Below are 23,064 nucleotides of genomic sequence, written 5' to 3'. Positions count from 1 at the left end.
ATTGGTGGTTCTTTCTTTGAAAGAACAAGACCGAATGAGCAAGACAATTGTTTCCCCAGCAACCTACAAGGATTGAAAAGAGTAACAGGGGAGGTGAGATAAACCAGTAAGAGTTGATCAGATCAGACCAACAATTTTATAATTTGAAGTAGAGATTTTTTTCATGTAGTACATGTTGCAATTGCATTTTGGAAAATTACCTCAGCCTATTAAGTTCCATTCATAACATGGGAGGATATCCATCCTTCAATTCATGAATAGACCAAGAGGAAGGAGAGACATAAAAAAAGAGTTCTATAGTCTTGCTATTCTGTAACAAGTACCATTGATTAGGAGTCTGAAGTGTACCTTGATTTCAAACATTATATAGAGGAAAGGCAAAGAAAATTGAAAGGCACATCAACCATACTACTGATCAAACTGAGACACAAAAATATCATATTGGAGAGGACAGCAATTATTTCCTATTTTGTGTGAAGGTCTAAAATATTTCCAGATGGAAACAGAGGACACATTTGGATAGACTGGAGATCTGGGGAGATTTGGGGAGAAGAAAAACTGGAATAAAAGTGAAAACTGCTTTAAGGGGTGAGTCTTAGGAGTGTAAGAAATGTGGGAGCTTCATTTGAAATCATAAAGGACAGTGCAACCAAAATTGACACAAGGTGAAGACTTATAAAAGTTCAAAAATGAGGGCGACTTAATTCCACCTTGTTTTACTCAGCCTGTTTACCACTAAGACTGCCAGTGCCACGGGTCCCTTCCGCAGAAATACCTGGACATGCTTTTTTAACATCTCCAGTCTTGATCACTCCAATGTTTTCTTTGCTATTTGATATTCAGTATTCCCTGAACACTACCAGGCATTTTCTTCAGCACAAAGGTCTAAATGTTCATCATCTTTGTCTTTGCTGAACCACACTGGGCAGTTCATCTGAATACAAAGTTCAAAATATTGCCCTTACTTCATAATTTCCTATAGGGTTATCTTAGTTTGTTTTCTGTATATGTTTCAGCCTTTGAATGAGCAATGCTTCTTCTGACTTGGGTTTCATGTATATTCCACCCATTTTCATTCAGTCAACATTAATTGCAAAACCTATAGATCCCAAGCCTTGCTTCTCTAGAACTCCCATTCATCTCAGGATCCTTGAAGTCCTGGTCATAACCCACTTTTTCAACCAATATATTCATCACCCCTCCAAGAAGCTCTCATTTCTGACTCAATGCTGATGATCAAGTTGGAATCATTAAAAAGATATCTGGAAACCCTGCTTCTGGTTGGTATTGAGATCCAGATAATAGTACATAGAAACTGGAACAAAAAAGAGAAAAATTTTGGCTCAGAGAAATTCTAAGCAGAGTTAAACTGCTATAAGACAGATACATGGCTATGTTTGTGGAACAATTCATGATTTGGAGTTTGTAGCAACGGATAAGCAGAACTTACAGCACAGAGAAATCCAGAACCTGGTGTGGTATCCAGACCTAGAAGTAGCCTTGTGATAGAAATCATGTAGTCCTTCACAAATGACTGCAATGAAAACAAATGCCAAAAAAAATTAAAATTACAATGGAACTGTTTACCCCTTAATGCAAGTTTTCGCTGAACCAATATAAATACATTCAAAACAGCTCTCAGACACAGAATAACTACAACAAAGGAGGTGACCTTACAGTCCATTGGGCTGATACTGCCTTTATGTAGGAGGAATCCTGAGGGCCCCATTCTAACAATATTTCCCCTTGTCCCTGCAATTTTCTTCTGCTTTTTAATATTTAATAGCTCCTTCCTGAATGCTACAATTAAATCTGCCTGCACTGCTGCTGAGAATCCATTCCAGACCGTGTAATGATGTTTTTCCTTCTGCAGTTTTTGGTTCTTTTGCCAATAATTTTCAACCTATATCCTGAGTTCTGCACCTCTCAACAAGTGGGAGCTCTTACTCTCCAACCACTTCATCTGTATCCATGATCATTTTAAATCCCTCCATTGGATCCTTCTCAACCCTCAATGGTGCAAGAACAATCCCAGCTTCTCCAATCCAGACACACATCCTGGAAACAATGCTAGTAAATCTATTGCATGATTTCTTAAACTTTGATATCCCTATTAAAGCGTGGTGCCAGAACCAGGCACAATATTCCATTTGTGGCTGAACCAGGGTTTTATAAAAGTTCATCATGATTTCCCTGATCTGGTATTTCATGCCTTTTGTTTATAAGGCTCAGAATCCCTTTTCTTTAAAGAAGCTCTCAATGGACCCTGTCACTTTCAACAAACTCTGCAATAGAGATCCCCATATTTCTCTGTTCTAGTACCCTTTAATAACCGTGATGAAATTGGTTGGGGCATAAGAGTCAAGAAGTCATGTTGCAGCTGTATAAAACTTTGGTTAGGCCACATTGGGAGTATTGTGTGCAGTTCTGGTCACCCCATTACAGGAGAGACTAGGAGGCTTTGGAGAGGGTGGACATGAGGTTCTCTAGGATGCTGTCTGGATTAGAGAGTATTAGCTATTGGGAGAGGTTGGACAGAGCGTTGGAGGCTGAGGGGAGACCTGATAGAAGTTTATAATATTATGACAGGCATAGATAGAGTAGATAGTCAGAGTCTTTCCCTGAGTAGAAATGTCAAATACTAGAGGGCATAGCTTTAACATGAGAGGGAGAAAGTTTAAGGGAGATCTGCGGGTCATGTGGTTTTTTTTGTTTAAACAGAGAGCATTAGGTGCCTGGAATGGACTGCCAGGGGTGGTGGTAAAAGCAAATAAGACTGTGGCACTTAAGAGGCATTTAGATAGACACATGAACATGAAGGGAATGGAGAGATGTGGATCACGTGCAGGCAGATGGGATTAGTTTCATTTGGCATTATAGTCAGTGCAGACATTGTGTGCCGAAAGGGCCTGTTCTTGTGCTGTACTGTTCTATGCTCTATTTTGATATTGTCTATGTATTTGGGTATGTTTCCAGAAGTGGAAGAGCAACGTAACAACTCTGCTGTGATCTATATAAATATTGCTCCTCTCCTCAAGTTAAAACATTCATTTACTACTACACTCTTTCTCGTTACTTAACCAATTTTCTATCCAAGCTGCTACTGCCCTTTTTATTCCATGGCTTTCAATCTTGATAATATCTATTATGTGGCACTTTATTGAGTACCTTTTGGTAGTCTAAATGTATCATATCAACTGCATTTCCCTCTCTGTTCCTTCATTAAAAACTCTTTCAAGTTACTTAGTCATGATTTGTCTTAAATAAATTCACACTGACTTTCATGAAAAACATGTGGTACATGTTGGTACCAACGACATAGGTAGAAAGAGGGATGAGGTCCTGAAGAGAGAAGTTTAGGGAGCTAGGCAGAAGGCTGAAGAACAGGACCCTCAGGGGTAGCAATCTCAGGATTGCTGCCGGTGCTGTGTGATAGTGAAGGTAAGAATAGGAGGAGATGACAGATGTGTGGTTGGGGAGTTGGTGTAGGGGGCAAGGTTTTAGATTTTTGGATCATTGGGATCTCTTCTGGGGAAGGTGGGACCTGTACAGATTGGATGGGTTACACCTGAGCTCGAGGGGGACCAATATCCTTGCAGGCAGGTTTGCTAGTGTGGTTCGGGAGGGTTTAAACTAGTTTGCAAGGGGGATGGGAACCGGAGGGATAGGTCAGTGGAAGAAGTGCATGGAGTAAAGTCAGATCTAACATATAGAAAGGCTTTGAGGAAGGAGAAGCAGAGTATAGGGTATAAAAGTAGTAAGGTAGATGGGCTAAAGTGCATTTACTTAAATGCAAGAAGATCAGGAATAAGGGTGATGAATTGAGAGCTTGGATAAATACATAGAACAATGATATTGTGGCTCTTGCAGAGACTTGGCTGTCACCAGGGCAGGAATGGATATTGAATATTCCTGGATTTCAGTGTTTTGAAAGGGATAGGGAGGGGGGAAGAGGAGGAGGGGTGGCGTTACTGGTCAGGGATACTATTACAGCTGCAGAAAGGGTGGATAATGTAGAAGGATCCTCTCTAGAGTCAGTATGGGTGGAAGTTAGGAACAAGAAAGCAGTTACTCTACTGGGAGTATTCTATAGGCCCCCTGGTAGCAGCAAGGAGCAGATCAGGAGGCAGATTTTTGAAAGGTGCAAAAATAACAGGGTTGTTATCATGGGAGACTTCAACTTCCCAAATCTTGATTGGCACCTGCTTAGTATCAACAGTTTAAATGGGGCAGAGTTTGTTAAGTGTGTCCAGGATGGATTCTTGTCACAGTATGTTGACAGGCCGACTAGAGGGAATGCCATATTAGATCTAGTATTAGGTAATGAACCAGGTCAGGTGACAGATCTCTCAGTCAGTGAACATTTGTGGGACAGTGACCACCGTTCCCTAACATTTAGCATTGTTATGGGCAAGGATAGGAGCAAAGAGGACAGGAAAATATTTAATTGGGAAGGGCAAATTATGAGGCTATAAGGCTAGGACTTGTGAGTGTGAATTGGGATGACATTTTTGAAGGGAAATGTACTATGGGGATGTGATCATTGTTCAGGGATCTCTTACAGGATGTTAGGGATAAATTTGTCCCAGTGAGGCAGAGAAAGAATGGCAGGGTGAAGGAACCATGGGTGACAAGAGAGGTGAATCATCTAGTTAGGAGAAAGAAGGCAGCATACATAAGGTTTAGGCAGCAAGGATCAGATAGGTCTCTTGAGGAATATAGGGTAGCAAGGAAGGAACTTAAGAAGGGGCTGAGGAGAGCAAGAAGGGGACATGAAAATGCCTTGGTGAGTAGGGTTAAGGAAAACTCCAAGGCATTTTTCACTTGTGAAGAGCAGAAGGATGACGGGAGTAAAGGTAGGACCGATTAGGGATAAAGGTGGGAAGATGTGCCTGGCAGCAGCGGAAGTGGGTGAGGTCCTCAATGAATACTTCGCTTCAGTATTCACCAAGGAGAGGGGCTTTGATGACGCTGAGGACAGTGTTGGTAAGGTTATTGTTCTAGAGCATGTTGATATTGAGAGAGAGGATGTGTTGGAGCTGTTAGAAAATATTAGGACAGATAAGTCCCCGGGGCCTGACGGAATATTCCCCAGCCTGCTCCACGAGGTGAGGGAGGAGATTGCTGAGCCTTTGGCTAGTATCTTTGAGTCCTCGTTGTCCACAGGAATGGTACCAGAGGATTAATCATAGAACAGTGCAGCACAATACAGACCCTTCGGCCCACAATGTTGTGCTGACTGGATTGGAGAGTGGCAAATGCGTGTCCCCTTATTCAATAAAGGTAGTAGGGATAGTCCAGGAAATTATAGACCAGTGAGCCTTACATCTGTGGTGGGCAAGCTGTTGGAAAGGATTCTTAGAGATAGGAACTATGGGTATTTAGAGAAACGTGGTCTGATCAGGAACAGCCAGCATGGCTTTGTGAAGAGTAGATCATGTCTCACAAGCCTGATACGGTTCTTTGAGGAGGTGATCAGACAGATTGATGAGGGTAGTGCAGTAGATGTGGTCTACATGGATGTTAGTAAGGCGTTTGACAAGGTTCCACATGGTAGGCTTCTTCAGAAGATCAGAGGGCATGGGATCCAGGGAAGATTGGCCGTGTGGATTCAGAATTGGCTTGCCAGCAAAAAGCAGAGGGTTGTGGTGGAGGGAGTGCATTCAGATTGGAGGGCTGTGACTAGCGGTGTCCCACAAGGATCAGTTCTGGGACCTCTGCTTTTCATGATTTTTATTAATGACTTGGATGAGCGGGTAGAAGGGTGGGTTGGCAAGTTTGCAGATGACACAAAGTTTGGTGATGTTGTGGATAGTGCAGAGGATTGGCGAAGGTTGCAGAGGGACATTGATAGGATGCAGAGCTGAGCTGAGAAGTGGCAGATGGAGTTCAATCCGGAGAAGTGTGAGGTGGTACACTTTGGAAGGACAAACTCCAAGGTGGAATACAAGGATAATGGCAGGATTCTGGGTAGTGTGGAGGAGCAGAGGGACCTGGGGGTTCATATCCACAGATCACTGAAAGTTGCCTCACAGGTGGATGGGGTAATTAAGAAAGCTTATGGGATGTTAGCTTTCATATGTCGTGGGATCGAGTTTAAGAGCAGTGAGGTAATGATGCAGCTCTACAAAACTCTGGTTAGACCACACTTGGAGTACTGTGTCCAGTTCTGGTCGCCTCATTATAGGAAGGATGTGGAAGCGTTGGGAAGGGTGAAGAGGAGATTTACCAGGATGCTGCCTGGATTGTGTGAGTATGGATTATGAGGAGAGACTAAGGGAGCTAAGGCTTTACTCTTTGGAGAGGAGGAGGATGAGGGGAGACATGATGGAGGTGTACAAAATATTAAGAGGAATAGATAGAGTGGACAGCCAGCACCTCTTTCCCAGGGCTCCAATGCTCAGTACAAGAGGGCATGGCTTTAAAGTAATGGGTGGGAAGTTCAAGGGAGATATCAGCGGAAGGTTTTTTTTATCCAGAGAGTGGTTGGGGCATGGAATGCACTGCCTGGGGTGGTGGTGGAGGCAGGAACATTGGTCAAATTCAAGAGATTACTAGATAAGCATATGGAGGAATTTAAAATAGAGGGATATGTGGGAGGAAGGGGTTAGATAGACTTAGGCGAGGTTTAAAGGTCGGCACAACATTGTGGGCCAAAGGGTCTGTATTGTGCTGTACTGTTCTATGTTCTCTAATCAATACATACTGTCTAATTGACTGCCAATTCTGTCCCTGTTTATTGTATATCTGCACCATCAAAGTTAAATTGACAAAACTTAGTTACTGGGTTTATCCCCATACTGATTTTTGAACAAGGGTGTAACATTTGCAAATCTTGCAACCACCTCAGAATTTACAGATGCTCAGAAGATTTTGGCAGTGTTCAGGGTATTATTGCAATGCAAACTTTGATTTAAATTTACACAGGCCTTGTCTGTTCTCGCCCTGTTGAAAATGTTCCTTCTCCAGTTGATTACATGATATACGAGGAGAGATCAAGTAGACAGGGCCTGTATTCTTTGGGATTTGGAAGAATGAGAGGAGATCTTATGGATATCTACAAAATTCATAGAGCTTGGCAGGCTGAATGCAGGAAGGATATTTCTAGATACTGGGAGGTTGATCTAGAACCAGGGTTACATTTTATGAAAAATTGATAGGCTGTGTAGGACTGAGATGAGGATGGCACTGAATCTTTGGAATTCTCTTCCCTGATTGGCTGTGGAAGCTCAGACATTGTATTCATTCCAAACTGAGATTGGTAGGTTTCTAGGCATTAAAGCTAGGGAGATAGTATTGGAAAAAGGTGCTGAAATAGAAGATCACCCACGATCTTGATGAATGGTGGAGTCAGCTCAAAGCCAGATGTCCAACTCCTGTCCTATTTCTTATGTCTTGCTCAACTTGGGATGATTCATTTCCTAAAACCAAGTCCAACTTTCATTGTTGGACATACTAATCAAGCAAGATCACCTAAATGCACTACAGAAATCCCCCTGCTTTCTCTCTTCTGTTATTGCTAACCAAGTCTATACCTTGATAATTGAAGTCCCCCATTATCACTAATTTAATCAATGTGGAAAAGTCAATCAATGCCCCAGTTATTATATGAAAATAAAAAAAAACACTGCAGATATTGGAAAGCTGAAACAACAAAGAGAGTGTTGGAAATATTCAGCAGGTCAGGTAACATTCTGGAAAGTGAAACAGAGTTAATATTTTAGGTTGAAGACCCTTGGTCTGAAACATTAACTCTGTTTCTCCTTCCATGGATGCTACCTGACCCGTTGCATGTTTCCAGCATTTTCTATTTTTTATGCCAATTTTAATACATAGTTTAGAGTTCTGTAAAAACAAACCAGAGACTCTGGACACAAGAAAATCTGCCAACACACCCAAAGAGTTTATGAAGTTAGTTAGATTTCTGTATTCTTGACTTTCTGGTCTGTTATATGTACTGATAGAGAGTGGAGACAAACACTCTGAGATGGCCTCCCAAATCCTGACAATGATCGGCAGTTCAGTTTGTACAGTTTGTCATCCATTCTGATGGAATTCAGCAAAGATCAACCTCCCAGTATCATCCAGCTTCTCATGGAGAAGCTGAAGCAGAAGCTGAAGAATCTGTTCACACAATGAAGGAAATGAATAAAGTGAACAAGATGTCCACAGATCACTGGCATTATTTTGGATTACATACAGGACCATACCCCAGTCCACCACGACAGACATAAGTCAGTTTGATGCAGCCTAACTTGGCAGGACAGGTGAAGGAAAAGAAGGGGAATCAGACAGGGGAGCCAAATCACAGGATTGTGTGAGACAACTTCAGATGAGAGGCGCTATGAAAGTGTTCTGATCACCAAGATGATTGAGATGGAGATTATGGGAGGACTGGGACTACAAGGTGAAGATGGGCAAACAGAAGTCAAAAGGTTCACAGTGATCAACTGGTACATGAAAGTGAGATGTAAGATGATGATCAACAATACGAATGTGGATCTGAGATCTATGACACAGCCATTGCTGGGCAGGACATAGTCAGGGCATACAGGAAACCTGAAACCAGCGGTGGAATTTATTTTTTTAATTCATTTTTAGACTTGGGGCATCACTGCAAGGCCAACAATCATTGCCTATCCCTAACTGCTCTTGAGAAGGTGGTGTTGAACTACTTTCTTGAACTGCTGCAGTTCTTCTGACTATGATATTGTGGCTCTTGCAGAGACTTGGCTGTCACCAGGGCAGGAATGGATATTGAATATTCCCAGATTTCAATGTTTTAAAAGGGATAGGGGAGGGGGGAGAAGAGGCAGAGGGGTGGTGTTACCAGTCAGGGATACTATTACAGCTGCAGAAAGGGTGGATAATGTAGAAGGATCCTCTCTAGAGTCAGTATGGGTGGAAGTTAGGAAAAAGAAGGGAGCAGTTACTCAACTGGGAGTATTCTATAGGCCCCCTCGTAGCAGCAAGGATACTGAGGAGTAGATTGTGAGGCAGATTTTGTAAAGGTGCAAGAATAACAGGGTTATCATCATGGGAGGCTTCAACTTCCCAAATATTGATTGGCACCTGCTTAGTAGCAAAGGTTTAGACAGGGCAGAGTTTGTTAAGTGTGTCCAATACAAATTCCTGTCACAGTATGTTGACAGGCCGACTCGAGGAAATGCCATATTAGATCTAGCATTAGGTAATGAACCGGGTCAGGTGACAGATCTCTCGGTGGGTGACCATTTGTGGGACAGTGACCACCGTTCCCTAACATTTAGCATTGTCATGGGCAAGGATAGGAGCAAAGAGGACAGGAAAATATTTAATTGGGGAAGGGCAAATTATGAGGCTATAAGGCTAGAACTTGCGAGAGTAAATTGGGATGACATTTTTGAAGGGAAATGTACTATGGGGATGTGATCATTGTTCAGGGATCTCTTGCAGGATGTTAGGGATAAATTTGTCCCGGTGAGGCAGAGAAAGAATGGCAGGGTGAAGGAACCATGGGTGACAAGAGAGGTGGAACAACTAATTAGGAGGAAGAATGCAGCATACATAAGGTGTAGGCAGCAAAGATCAGATAGGGCTCATGAGGAATATAAGGTAGCAGGGAAGGAACTTAAGAAGGGTATGGTGTACAAGTAAGAAGGTGGCAGATGCAATCAGAGCAAATGGGATAAAATGGCATTAACTATAAGCAGTTTAAGTTGCTTTGCACCCTGCACAAAACTAAGTGGAAGGCACACTGCCTACAGAAGGAGGCAATCCAGTAGAACTGAGGGATTCTGGAGAAGACACCTCAGGGATGACAAATGTACCTTTGCACTTAAGGAGATCTCAGAGCTGAGAGACCAGTAAAATTTATGTGATTTTGTTGACAATGGTGCATGCATTGATAAATACTTAACCTATTATTAAAGTTCCTATGTGTAAACAGTTGATGGTTTGCATGGGTTTCCTTTTTGAAGGACACAGTATATAAGTGTAAGTGTACCTTTAAGAGCTGAATGCACATGGTTTGACCATGGTGCACTGTTGTATCTGGCATTCTGTTTCATTGAGAATTCTTGCCTTAAATAAAGGATGTTCTGCTGTTAGCTCTAGGTCTATTATATGCTCATACAAGCAGGAAGACAGAGCCTACAGATTTTGTTTTACATGCAGAAGCTAACATCAATGTATATTGTACCAAGACTTGTTGGATGGTTATTTTGGCATTTTAATGGAGTTAAACATCTTAAGGCAGTTCTTGGATATACTGATTATATTCATCAGAGTAACAACATTTTACATAGTTTGATTCATAAGATGAATGTTAAGTCAATATAAATGTCAATCAGCCTGTTTCAAGGAACATATACTAATTTTCAGATTAGGAGCACACATATTGAAGTGCCTGATTTGGCAATACTCCAAGACATATTAGGTAGTTGCTATTATGATTTAGATTTAATGACAGTCTATTGGGGTTGCAGATTTGTTTCAACAAGTAAAAGGCAAGAGAAGTTCTACCTGGTACAGTAGAGTATCCAACATGCTGATGCTGAAGACACGGCCAGCAGCAAATGGTTGACGAAACATGAATGCCAGATTGGAACCTTTTTCACGTTCTTTCTGCAGGAGAGAAAGATTTGTCTTTTATTTTTACTTTCAGCAGAACAACACTGCCTCTAACTGGTTACTGCAGGAACTAAACACAATGGATCACAGCACAAAGACAGTTGAAATTTGCTTAGAGGTTACAAGAATTACGTGAGAGTTGATACAACTCCAAACAAAAATGAATATTTTGTGGTTTATTGTACTTTGATGCACATCATTTTCACATCATTTGAAAGTACAGAAATTTATGAAAGCAGTACAACGTTTGAGTCAAAGATACTGATTGCCAAGCCCAGCTGAGATATTAAGGGGAGATTTGTTTTTACAGGATACCTTCAGCATGTCACACTACATGTTTTGTCATTGTCATACTGAAAAAAATATTTGAATGTAGTTCTTTTGCTACAAGTCTGCAATTTGGTGTTCTAATGCTGTTGAAGGAGCATTACAACGATGGCTTTAGTTCCATTACTTCATTTGATGGAAAACATTGTTGAACATGCTTTGACTGATCAGCACAGAAAAGGTCACCATCTACCCTGCAACATTTACATATTTTAATATACCAAAGACTCGTGCACTCACATTGCAAATTACAATTCTGTTAAACATTTCTATTCCATTACCTCTACCACTGATCATTTAAAAAAATAACCAGTACAGTTCCAACCAGAAAATCCAAAATAGTTATCAAAAAGTAAAATAATACAAATGCTGGAAATCATAAATATAAACTGAAAATGTAATAATATGCAACTGGTCAGGTACGTTGACTTGCTTTGATCACATTAAGTCTCTCCACATGATTCGCTGTTTCTTCCTTGATTAAAGACTGCAGATCTTGTCAACAACAGATAATAGAGTTAACAGGCCTATAGTTGCCCAATTTGTGCATTGCTTTCTTCTTGAATTTGTAATTTTCTTATTCACAGGCACCCTCCAAGAACTCAGTGAATTTTGAAACATTTCAACCAATGGCTCTACTATCTCTGCAGCCATTTCCTTTAAAACCCTCAAGTGCAGGCTATTGGATCTTATTGACTTATCTGCCTTGAGTCCTATTAGTTTTTCCCAAACCTTGTAACAATCCCTATCACAAGAGATACAAGTTCTTCCATGCTATTTGGAACTAGACCCTCTGATAACTTTGGGATATTTGCAATGCTCCTCAATGTGAAGATTGATGCAAAATATTGATTTAACTTATCTGCCATTTCCGTGTTTCCCGTTATGAATACCTCAGTCTCACCCTTTAGGGGTCCCACATTTACTCTAGCTACCTCCTTCCTTTCTATATATAATCACGGAAGCCCTTGCTGTTTGTTTTGATGTTACATGCCAGTTTCCTCTCTCAATTGATCCTTTTAGTCTCTAGCTATAGGTTCCTGTCATATTCCAAGTCTTCTATTTTGCCATTTGCACTTGCCACTTCTAACTTTAATTTTATATTTTCTTTGACTTCCTAATGCAGAAGGATGCCATTCAGTCCACCAGCTTTATGCTGACTTCCAGAGGATTAATCCCATTTTGCCCTCTTATTTCCCTCTACTACTGCAATTTATTCTATCACACACACAGCAGGGAGTAGGTTTTGAAGGCCTTAAAGTGCATTAAGGTGGATAAATCTCCAGGGCCTGACTTGGTACTTTCTCAGACCTTGTAGGAAGCTAGAAAAGAAATTGTGGAGGCCCTTGCAGAGACTTTTGCTTCATCTCTGAACACAGGTGAGGTTCTGGAGGACTGGAGAGAGGCTAATGTGGTACCATTGTTTTATAGAAAATTACAAAAAGGGTAGCAAAAACAAGCCAGGAAACTACAGACGGGTGAGTCTGACATCAGTGGTGGGTAACTAGCTGGAGGGGATTCTGAGGGACAGGATTTACCAACATTAGGAGAGATAGGGTCTGATTCTGGACAGTCAGCATGGGTTTGTGAATGGGAAGTCATAGCTGAGGGTAGGGCAGGGGACGTTGTCTATATGGACTTTAGCAAGGCCTTTGACAGGGTCCCTCATAGCAAGCTAGTATGGAAGGTTAGATCGCATGGGATCCAGGGGGAGACAGCAGATTGGATTCATAATTGGCTCAGTGGTCGGAAGCAGAGGGTGAAGGTTGAGGGTTGTTTCTCAGATTGGAGGCCTATGTCTAGTGGCAGCATGGTAGAGGGGCGGCATGGTAGCATAGTAGTTAGCGTAACGCTATTACAGCGCCAGCAACCCGGGTTCAATTCCCGCCACTGTTTGTAAGGAGTTTGTACATTCTCCCCGTGACTGTGTGGGTTTCCTCCGGGTGCTCTGGTTTCCTCCCACATTCCAAAGACAGATGGGTTAGGAGCTGTGGGCATGCTATGTTGGCGCTAGAAGCATGCCGACACTTGCAGGCTGCCCCCAGAACATTCTATGCAAAGATGCATTTCACGGTGTGTTTTGATGCACATGTGACTCATAAAGAAATCTCATATTAGTGGTGTGCTACAGGGGTCAGTGCTGGGGCCTTTGTGGTTTGTAATTTATATAGACGATTTTGATGTGAATGTACAGGCATGGTTAGTAAGCTTGCAGATGATACTAAAATAGGTGGTGTCGTAGATAGTTTAGAAGGTTATGAAAAATTACAGGGGGATCTTGATCAGCTAGGTGTCTGGGCAGAGCCATGAGATAGGTCATTAGGGACAAAGGTTGGGGTTCTTATGGAAGAGGGTGGCAGGAAGATGGAATTTCAACTCCTCCCCACTTGAAAGAAGAATTTTCATATGAAACTTAAGATGAAATGAGTCCTTTTCCACTTTATCTTTTCTCTTAGCTTCTTTATCCAAATAGTGACAAGAATGAAGAAATAATGCAGAGAGTAGTTAAAGCAAATAGCAGATATTCATCTGTGGAAATTTGAATAGAAAAAGAGAAGAGGAATTAAAGGATGTGGAGCACAAACACTGACAGAAACAGAACAGCTGATTAGCTGTAAATTCTAACAAACTCATTGTAGTTCTGCCCCTTGTGTGATGTTAACTCCACTGGGCTAGGCCAGTGCACGAGGCATTTTATGGACCCTGGGATAAACATTAATGAATGCAAATTGGGATCCATTAACAGACTCGGGACCCTGAATCTATTCAATCAAGAAGCCTCCCAGAACTTTGCAGCAGATAAATCTGTTGGGAAGCAAGCAAGTCCAATAAAGGCAAGATTAAGACAAAAAGTTTATTTAGTGGGACTAGGAGGAGCTTCTTCAGATGCCAGAAAATCCGGAGCCTCAAGTTCATTCCAGACCTACCAGCCTTGAAAGTTGTGGAACATTGCCATCACACCTTGCTGCTAGCACCCTACTTAAGTAGTGGTTGTTGTCCTCATGATCTTTGCAAGGCATTTATGATTGTCTGCCCAAAGTCTGAAAATCTGACAGGCAGAGAAAAGTTGGCTGCTGAAATCTGCTAGATCTCTGACAGAAATGCTTAGGCTAGATTTTTTCACTAGGAATTAAAAGCATCAGTTCAGCCTCTTTGGCACTGAATAAAAGGATGCTGGGAGGTAAACCAAATAAGTACATACAAAATGTAATTTTATAGGAAAACCAGATGCTGACAATTATGTTAAATTGTGAGATTAGCACCAGGTGACTCAAGTTCAAACCAGCAATAGGCAAATCTAAGTGTGATATTTGGAAATTATTCTTCACACAAAGAGACATAGCCATGGAGAATAAACTCCCAGTTAGGGTAGTGGAAGCAACAATCTGAAAATCATTTAAGAAGCAATGGATTTTGTGATGAGAGAATTTTAGTATCTTTCTTGGTGGGTGAAGTTGTAAACCGTTTTCTTAATTATCTTGTGATCCTGAAGCAAACTTTTCTCACCTACCAGCCTTGAAAGTTGTGGGGTTAGGTTACCCAATGTAAGTCTTACTTATTCCTTTGCAGGCTATAGATACAGAAGGCAATACCAACATTTATTGTTCACTGGTAGCTGTCCTCGAACTGAGTTTGGGGTTCATATAGGCAAAACTGGTTATGGATAGCAGACTTTCTTTCACAAAGTAACCTGAAGGATTTTTCAATAAAAATGTAATACTTTTCTGCTCATCATTACTGAGGCTAGACTTTTAAAGTTCCAGATTTATTTAATTACTTGAATTAAATTCCCCAGCTGCTGCAGTGGAATTCAATGACTGTATGGAACAGTTGGACTGCAAGGATTTTATTTCTCCATTAAAAAGTAGGCAGGAAATGAATGGGAATCAGGGAAAAAAAAAACAAAAGCAAAAAATAAGCAATGAAAAATAAATAGAAAATTTTAAAACTACAATGAAAATTAATTTGCAACATACTTTTTAAAAAATAGACAAAAATCCAACAACAGAAAATCATGTTTAAAATATAGTAATTTATCACTGAAATATAACAAGTAAAAAAAGAAAATGGTAAAAGGATGTAAATATAATTATGATTTAAGACAGATTTTACTTCTCAAAGTTGTGACTTTCATCTCGGACAAAATGATTCAAGTGATTTATTTTCTCGTTATGTATTCTTCTTGTATCAGTGCTACAGCTCTGACATAGAGCATCAAAGGCACGTAGATGAATTTACCAATATGATGAAGGTTAAAACTTGTCACTTGCACCAAAGCAGTCAACCTGCTTATCAGCACTGCCATAAACACACACTGACGCTGATAAGTTAAAAAAAAATGGATAGTAAATATTCATTGCATCTGCTACTTTCTAGAATGAAAAATTGCATGAACCCAAAGAGTGAAAGCTTTCCTTTCCTAAAACTCAATTTACAATTTAATTCTTCTCTCCCAAAATAACTTATCATTGTATTCAGATCTATGAAATATTCTGTATTTGTCCTTTGTAGGTATAATGCCACTATTCCAAGTAGGTTGCATACTGGAGACACAAGAGTCTGCAGATGCTGTTAGTTACATACTTCTGTTTTCATATCAATGGCATGATCTGATAAATTCTGAGATCTATATCAGAGAATACAGAGCAGCCAGAAACTGAAATGTACCCAATGGATTTCGCAGTCCACTGAATTTATTCTATACTGCCTATGCAATGAAAGAAACACAACCTCAGAAGTAAAGGAATATTTTCTAAGATTCAGCAAAGAATCAAGAATTCACAGCAAGAACTGGAAACACAAGAATTTGATTGACAGATATACTCAAATGAGTAAAATAAAAGCAGAGTGAAAACTTAAAGGATGAAGCGAGTCAGCTAAAAGCAAAACAAAGAATTGAACTACAGTCCTTTGGTGGTTTCAGCACAATCTCAGCCACCTCTATCCTGTTCATTTTACATTTTTATATAAAGTGAAATGTCTTGTTCTACGTCAATCAAATTCCTGAGTACCCAACCTGTGAATTCTTCATTATTGTCTGGAAACTCTTTGGTCCTTTGGTGACCTTTATACCTGGAAAATAATTCTATTAAATCTGCTGTTCAACCTGTACTTTATTTCTTTAAGTGCAACAGCAAGACATATGCATTTAAATATACAATTACTGAAATGGAAAAGAGTTCACAAAATTGTTGTCTGTCTTGACCAATCCCATTGGTGCTCCACCGTTACTTCTAATTACACAGAGTGGTGTAGAAGTCAAATTAATATCCAATGCCTTGTCAATCATGCAAAGATTTGATACTTGCTTCCAGATTAATTATTACTTAGAACAGACATACATGCATCTCCTGTTATAAATCCTCATTTCTGACTTCCCAACAGAGGTCTAAAATTAAGTATGTTTTGTTTGGAAGAAGACTGGAGCCTTTGATAATTTCTCTACTTGCAGTTTGCACGTATAATGCAAAGGGACAGAATTAAAAATAATTTATGGCTGCTGATGCAGGTCATTAAATAAATGCTACTGCGATGTGGTACTGAACCACTTTGAAGCCAATGGGAGTAAACTTCAAAAGCAGAGTTTAATGAGCACGCGTTGCCACATCCTGCATTTGGCACACACAATGGCGGTGACTTTCTATTACTCAGTTCTTATTCATTGGCACTGATTGAAAGTATATATATGTGAATGTTGACAGAGGACAGGATCATATTCTGAGATATTGATCCCACACAATCAAATTGCTCACTACAAGTCACCGGTTTGAGTAGATCGTGAGAAAAAATGGAAAGGTTCAAAATGGACATAATTGATCAAATACAAATGCATGCACGGCAAGACACCTTGGAAATAAATTTTATAAATATTCAAGTAATGTTTGCAATGTGGTTCTGTTTGGATCATATTTATGACATTCAACCTCATAACTATTTATGCTGCAGATATATTCTTTAAGTTTAAATTTTCCTCTAAAGAAATGTGCAACACTTGACAGGGTATGGAATTTTGAATATCGTTGTCCTGATCTCTTCTTAAATGAGAAAATTATCACTTTAAACTTAATTATTTACTATATTTTTTTTATTATTCTAATAAATAACTTGCATTTGCTTTTCACCAAAAGGAACCAAAGAATGTTAGCACGCTTCGCAGAAGTAACATCATGATCAAAGGGTCAGAAGTGGAGATGTTTGCTGATGATTACAAAATGTTCAATTCTATCAGCCATTCCTAAGATAATAAAGAAGTCTGTGCCTGCACATACCAAGGCCTAGTCAACATTCCATCATGGGCTGATAAATAGCATGTTACATTCACATCATGTGTTAGGTAATGACCAGCTTCAACTAGATTGAGTCTAAGCAGTTACCCTTGACATTCAATGACACAATCATTGCCAAGTCTCCCATCATCATTAGTCTGGTGGGCGAGGGAAGCGTGGTTGGTGGGGAAGGGTTGTTCACCATTAACCAGAAACATAACTGGACCAGCCAAGAAAAACAAAACAGATACAAGAGTACATCCTGCAGTGTTTGTCTTAACGTCTCACTCCCTGTGGACCTTCCACCATTCATGAGTCACATGTTAGGAGTGTGATGGAATATTTTCAATTGTCTATTTGAGTGCAACTCCAATGATACAAGGAGATATTGAGGGCACAAAGTGACAATCAAGCCTCCTTAGTAATTTTCAACAAGAATTATTACTTGTACTAGCAATTAATGCAGCGTCAGACAACAATTGGAACATTTTCTCTTGCTACCCATATCGAGTCATAAAGTTCATTATTCATCTGTGCATTGTGCACATTTATAAAAAAAAACATAACTTGTCCAGGAAGATACCACAAAAGAGGGCATGTAAAGGAAACAGTAAGAAGCAGTTATCATCAATATAAATGGTTCAGAATTAGAGATAATTGTGCACAAGTACATTGTGACATTTAAGTAACCCAGCAACAAATGGCCAATGATGCCCATTATCTGTAAATGAGTGTAAAACCACACAAAATTTGTCACCAATTGAAAAGAGAGATTACGGAATAGGGAGACTGGATTCATAGAGAAGCATAACATTTTAAATTGAGTTATTGCTATACTGGGAGCTAACATACGTCGGCAAGTGCAGATGTGTTGTGTGAATGGCACCTGGTTTAAGTGAGGCATGAGCACAGAGTTCGACAGTAAAACATAATATTCTTGTATTTTTGGAATGCATGCATTCAATGCCCTTAAATGTTTACAATACAGCAAATGACATGGTATCGCATCACAAAGGGGGCAAGAAAGATTGTTCAGAAGGATCCTGATGAACTCCAAAATAATATATGGCAGGTACTTATATTGAGAGCTGGAGATATGGCAAAATGGACATTGGCATTAGAAGAGCGACCCATATCTGAAGCAGGCATTCAAGTGAAACCAGATCTACATGGGAATTTAACCAGAGGCTCCTAAAGGGACAGCCATAGGCTTACCAGAATGTCACAATCAAACCATGTGCTACTGCATCCTACTTGTTCCTCTCTACCCAGCACCCGCTCACTAGATAGATCCTTCCACTTCCAACCTGATAGTTCCTTCCCTCTTCCTGATGGTTGCTTCCCCCTTCTCTCTTCCCATTTGTCATCCCTGTCCTGTGCAATTGTTCCCTGTTCTGTGCAATTGTTCCCTGTTCTCAATTTCTAGCTCAAATGACTTATACAAGAAAAAGAGAAGATTCAGAAGAAACAGAAAATCATTTAATAAATACCATATCATATACTTTTCTACAAAAAGTATCATGCTCAATTGTGTCATCTTCTGTAGCATAACCCACCCCAGGATAATAGGTCATCATTTACTTAAATTACTACTTATTTAAGTTATTGATCAAGTATTCAATTAACTTAACATGAATGAATCATTCAGAGCAAAAAGTCCCACTCTGCAACAAGTCAATGGTGACAAGCAAGTGAATCATTCCCTAAATTTACAAACCGAGAACTGTCACAAAATCTACCAGAATGCTTAAATTATTTCTTCTCACTTTTTTCAACACTCATTATATATTTTCACTTCAATCAGCAAAACTAGCTAAAAATTGTCAAGTAGATCATTAATAAAGGAAAATAGTGAAACACAAGGCAGGGAGGAATATGAAAAGTTGTATTTTTTTTACAATTTGTGAAAATTAATCATTCTGAAAAGTGAGCATTGCTTTTGTGACAATGAATTTGATTGAAAATTGTTTTGCTTCAAGGAGTATTATGAGGTGCTTGAATATTGTGTATAGAGATTATGTTTGGGAGTAGCTCAGTCAGGTAGGCCTGAATCACAATGAAAGCTTGGTTAGATGTTGACCTTTGGAGTTTCAGTGATAACACCAACAATAACTTAATGAGAATAAATGATCAAGCATAGCAAATAATGAAAATATGACAAATTTATCATGTAACTAACTGAAATCAAGATTAATAATGTTGCAGTAGTTGCATTTACTGCAGTACATCACTGATGGATCTGTCTGTCACAACAAATTAAGCAGTTTCAATTCAAAACAAAAATGGAAAATTCCGTAAACACTCAGCAGGTCAGGCTGCATCTGTGGGAGGAGAAACAGAGTCAATGTTTCAGGTCAGAGACCCTTCCTCAGAACTGGAAAGAAGACAAAAAGCTGCAGGGAGGGTGGGGGAGGGAGATGCTTCTGACAGGGCAAAACAGGATGACCTTGGAGATAAGCTGCAAGCAAGGTTATCTGGTCAATGACTGAATGGAAACAGTCAGAGGGTGAAAGCATAGACAAAAGAACCAAGACAAAAGAATGAGGGAGCAACACACACAAAATGCTGGAGGAACTCAGCAGGTCAGGCAGCATCTATGGAGAGAAATATACAGTTGACATTTCGGGCCGAGGGAGTTGTAGAATGCAGAGCAGGAGGACAAGCCCAGCAGGTCAAGCCGGGCATGTTCTCCATTTCCAGAGAGAGGAAAAAGGAAAAAAGGGAAAGAAAAAAACAAGTTGAGCTAATATTACAGATGGATGACTGATAGAAATGAAGAACTGAAGTTACCTAATGTTGTAGACGTAATTTAAATTGTTTGGTAGAAACAGTTTGCACAATTACGTTTTTTGCTTTAATGTTCTGCAGTCAGGAGATGATTAGCATGATGCCCATGAGGTTTCTGGTGATCTGCTGCAGTGGCAGCAGGGAATAAGAGAGATTATTTCCACCATCACTCCTCTGCTATACTTTGGGCCTGCCCACCTCCCAATCTCCTCATCACTTCCTCAGAAAACTACTGAATGTTGCAGGGTAGCCCCACTGATATCGGCAGACCTCAATCACATGCATTATGAGGAAACTTAGATGAAGTTGTCCCATGAGTGACCATTGTTGACCATCCTAATACAACATTACCTCTGCCTGAAGGCGGATGGGGGTGGGATGAGGAATGTGGAAGCACTGAGATAGGGAAGGCAGGAGGTGTCTGAGAGGGATGGAGGTGAAAGGAGTTAGTGGAAGGGTAGAAAAGGAGGGCTGTGGAAGATGGTGTTGGCAAAAGCATTCATGTTTGTGTCTGTATGTGCAAATATGCAGTATTCATTATGCGGTGAGAGAGTCAACTGAGTATCTGTCCACACTGAGGGATTAAGTAAGAACAAAAAAGAAATGTGCTTCTATAAGGCCCCTTTGTTTGCTATTTTAATGCATTCATTAACTTATTTATTGACTCTGTCAAAATAGTGGCCTAGGAAACATCATATAGGCAAATTAGCATTCATGCACTAAAGTTGCCAACGGTTCTGTCTAGGTTTATTTATTTGCAAGGCACCAAAGCAATAATTGGACAGAACATACAGCCATGAATGGCTGGAAGGGGAAAAAAATGATATCTCTATCACACTATTGTTGCTATTAGATCTAATTAATATATACAAGACCTATTAGGGCTGTCAGGATATGTCAGGCTGGTTTATAAATTAATCTTTCACTACATCCTCAACATGCAAGGTATCTTCAAAACAGGCTACAGCAAGCAGCATACAAAATTCTTCCCTGAAAGTACAAATGAATGTTCTGAACCTATGTATCTGAGTCTCCAGATTGTTCCAAAGAAAAATGTGAAGATCAATTGTTACTGAGGTATTAGATAACAATGCTACACTGCCGTGACAATTTTTCAGTGTGGATATTAGGCCTCAAAGATTGGATTTCATTCAATGTCACACTCACAGTTTATCAGTAATCAACTTTGACCTAAAAGGGGGATTTTCCAGGATTAACTGTACTAAGGTCTGCATAAAAACTCTTCCAGAACAGTTTGATTTATGGCCTTGTCTTTCTCTACATTTTACTCACTTTTAATCTTTCTTGGTAGCAACAAGATTGCCTAATACAAGAATAAGAGCAAAGATACAGAAGGCAGGCAAAATAACTATGAATTGTTTTAACAAAACTGTTCACACTTCACCAGATGGATAGTTAGAAAGCTAAGAGAGATACAGCAAGATAAGTGCTGAAGGCTAAATAATCATGAACAACTCAGCCATACTGAAAGGACAATCAGGCACAGTAAGATAAGAGTATCTTCCCAATAATGTGAAATATCACCCAGAGATGCCACTCAAAATGGAAGAAAGCCTTTCAAGTTGGAGAAAATGAGTCTTATACAAGATTAAAATGTCCAAAACAAGAAGAATAAATGCTCCATGAAAAGTAGGATGAAAAAATTAAACTAAAATAAACAGCAATAGATCCAAATTAACTACTCACATCACTTTGTAATATTCCCATTTCTCCTATGTAACTTTAGACTAATAATCTTCAGTAAATGTATGTTAGAACAGAGAAGGTTATTTATTAGAAATGAGCACATCGTAAATGAGTACCTATTCATTATGAATAGCTGAAAAAATAAATAATTGAAACAGCACCACTGTTAGAACTGAATAAGATGAAACACACCATAGAAACATTTTCCCTACAGGGCTAAAGACAGAATTAATGAGGAAATTTGATTACCTACATGGGTTGCAAATGTGTTTGCCTCAAAATTCAATTGCATAACTATGCCTTTTTTCCAGGACTTTCTAATTGAAAAGTAATTTTTGCAGGAATGAAAAGCAGTACAACAACTTCCACATCTGTTTGTATCACTCTGGAAATTTGATCAAGAACTTCCTTCTGCCATGTTGCAATTTTCACATCAGGGGCTCAAGGGATCACGTCATTTCTCATGCATTCTGTCCTGTGAGTGACCATCATTCATCTTCCTAATACAGCTCCGGAGTGGTCCAGCAGTAGGTTAAATCCTTAATTCATGTTCCTTCCTTTTACACCCCCTCACTCTGTATTAATCTTGTTCACCATCCTCCATTGTTAAAGTCTAGGGTCAACACCTTGGTTCACCAATCCTACCACCAAGGCCCCTCTGATCCTCGGAGTGAGACTGAGAGAGCTTAAAAGAGGTAGGTCTCAGGGCTTGCTTGTGAGTCTCACTTTACATGAATTTCAAAGAGGCAAGTTTGCTAATTGTTAGTTATTGTCTAATTAACTAAATAACAGTAGCCAATAAAAAGGTAGGGTCAAGTAGAGTGGCCATTTTGAAGCAGCCATTGTGACAGTGTAGGAGTGGGGAGCTGAGGCTTTGGCATGAAGATGCTGAGATGGTGGCCCAGGTTTCGGGAGTGAGAGTGGATCTTTAAAATGGCTTTGGTGAGGAGGCACAGGTATGAACAGGTAAGGTTTTATATTGCTCTTTGTACTTAGTACTTGATTCAGTGCAGGCAGGATGGTAGTGGATCAAGGAATTAAGGTGGATAAATCCCTCACTTGCAGCGCATTAAGGTGGCTAACTCCCCAGGGCCTGACTGAGTGCATCCTAGGAGTTTGTGGGAAGCTAGAGGAGAAATTGTGGAGGCATTTGAGGAGATTTTTGCTTCATTGTTAGCCACTAGTGAAGTTCCTGAAGACTGGAAGGTGGCTAATGCTGTTATGTTGTTTAAGAAAGGTTGCAAGGCCAAGCCAGGGAACTACAGGCCAGTCAGCCTGACATCAGTAGTGGGGAAGATACTGGAAGGAATTTGAGGAACTGGATCTACCCAGCATTTGGTTAGACAGAGTCTGATTAGGAGGAGTC

At 40.0% G+C, this 23,064-nt stretch overlaps 1 protein-coding gene across 1 annotated transcript in view; it reads right to left on the bottom strand.

Moving 5' to 3' along the window:
- Positions 1-23,064, bottom strand: part of LOC127568103 (potassium channel subfamily T member 2) — a 546,938-nt gene that overhangs the window by 170,428 nt on the left and 353,446 nt on the right. Inside the window, exons 25-26 of the mRNA XM_052011419.1 lie at positions 10,504-10,605; positions 1,451-1,534 (exon numbers count right to left, since the gene is read on the bottom strand). Coding sequence (XP_051867379.1) covers positions 1,451-1,534; positions 10,504-10,605 — 186 coding nt within the window. The remainder of the gene's footprint in view (positions 1-1,450; positions 1,535-10,503; positions 10,606-23,064) is intronic.

This window comes from Pristis pectinata, chromosome 3 (genome assembly GCF_009764475.1).
Source record: "Pristis pectinata isolate sPriPec2 chromosome 3, sPriPec2.1.pri, whole genome shotgun sequence".
In the NCBI taxonomy this organism is placed as follows: Eukaryota; Metazoa; Chordata; class Chondrichthyes; order Rhinopristiformes; family Pristidae; genus Pristis; species Pristis pectinata.
Note: the sequence above shows the minus strand (reverse complement) of the source record. Positions and strands in the feature narration are given on the sequence as shown.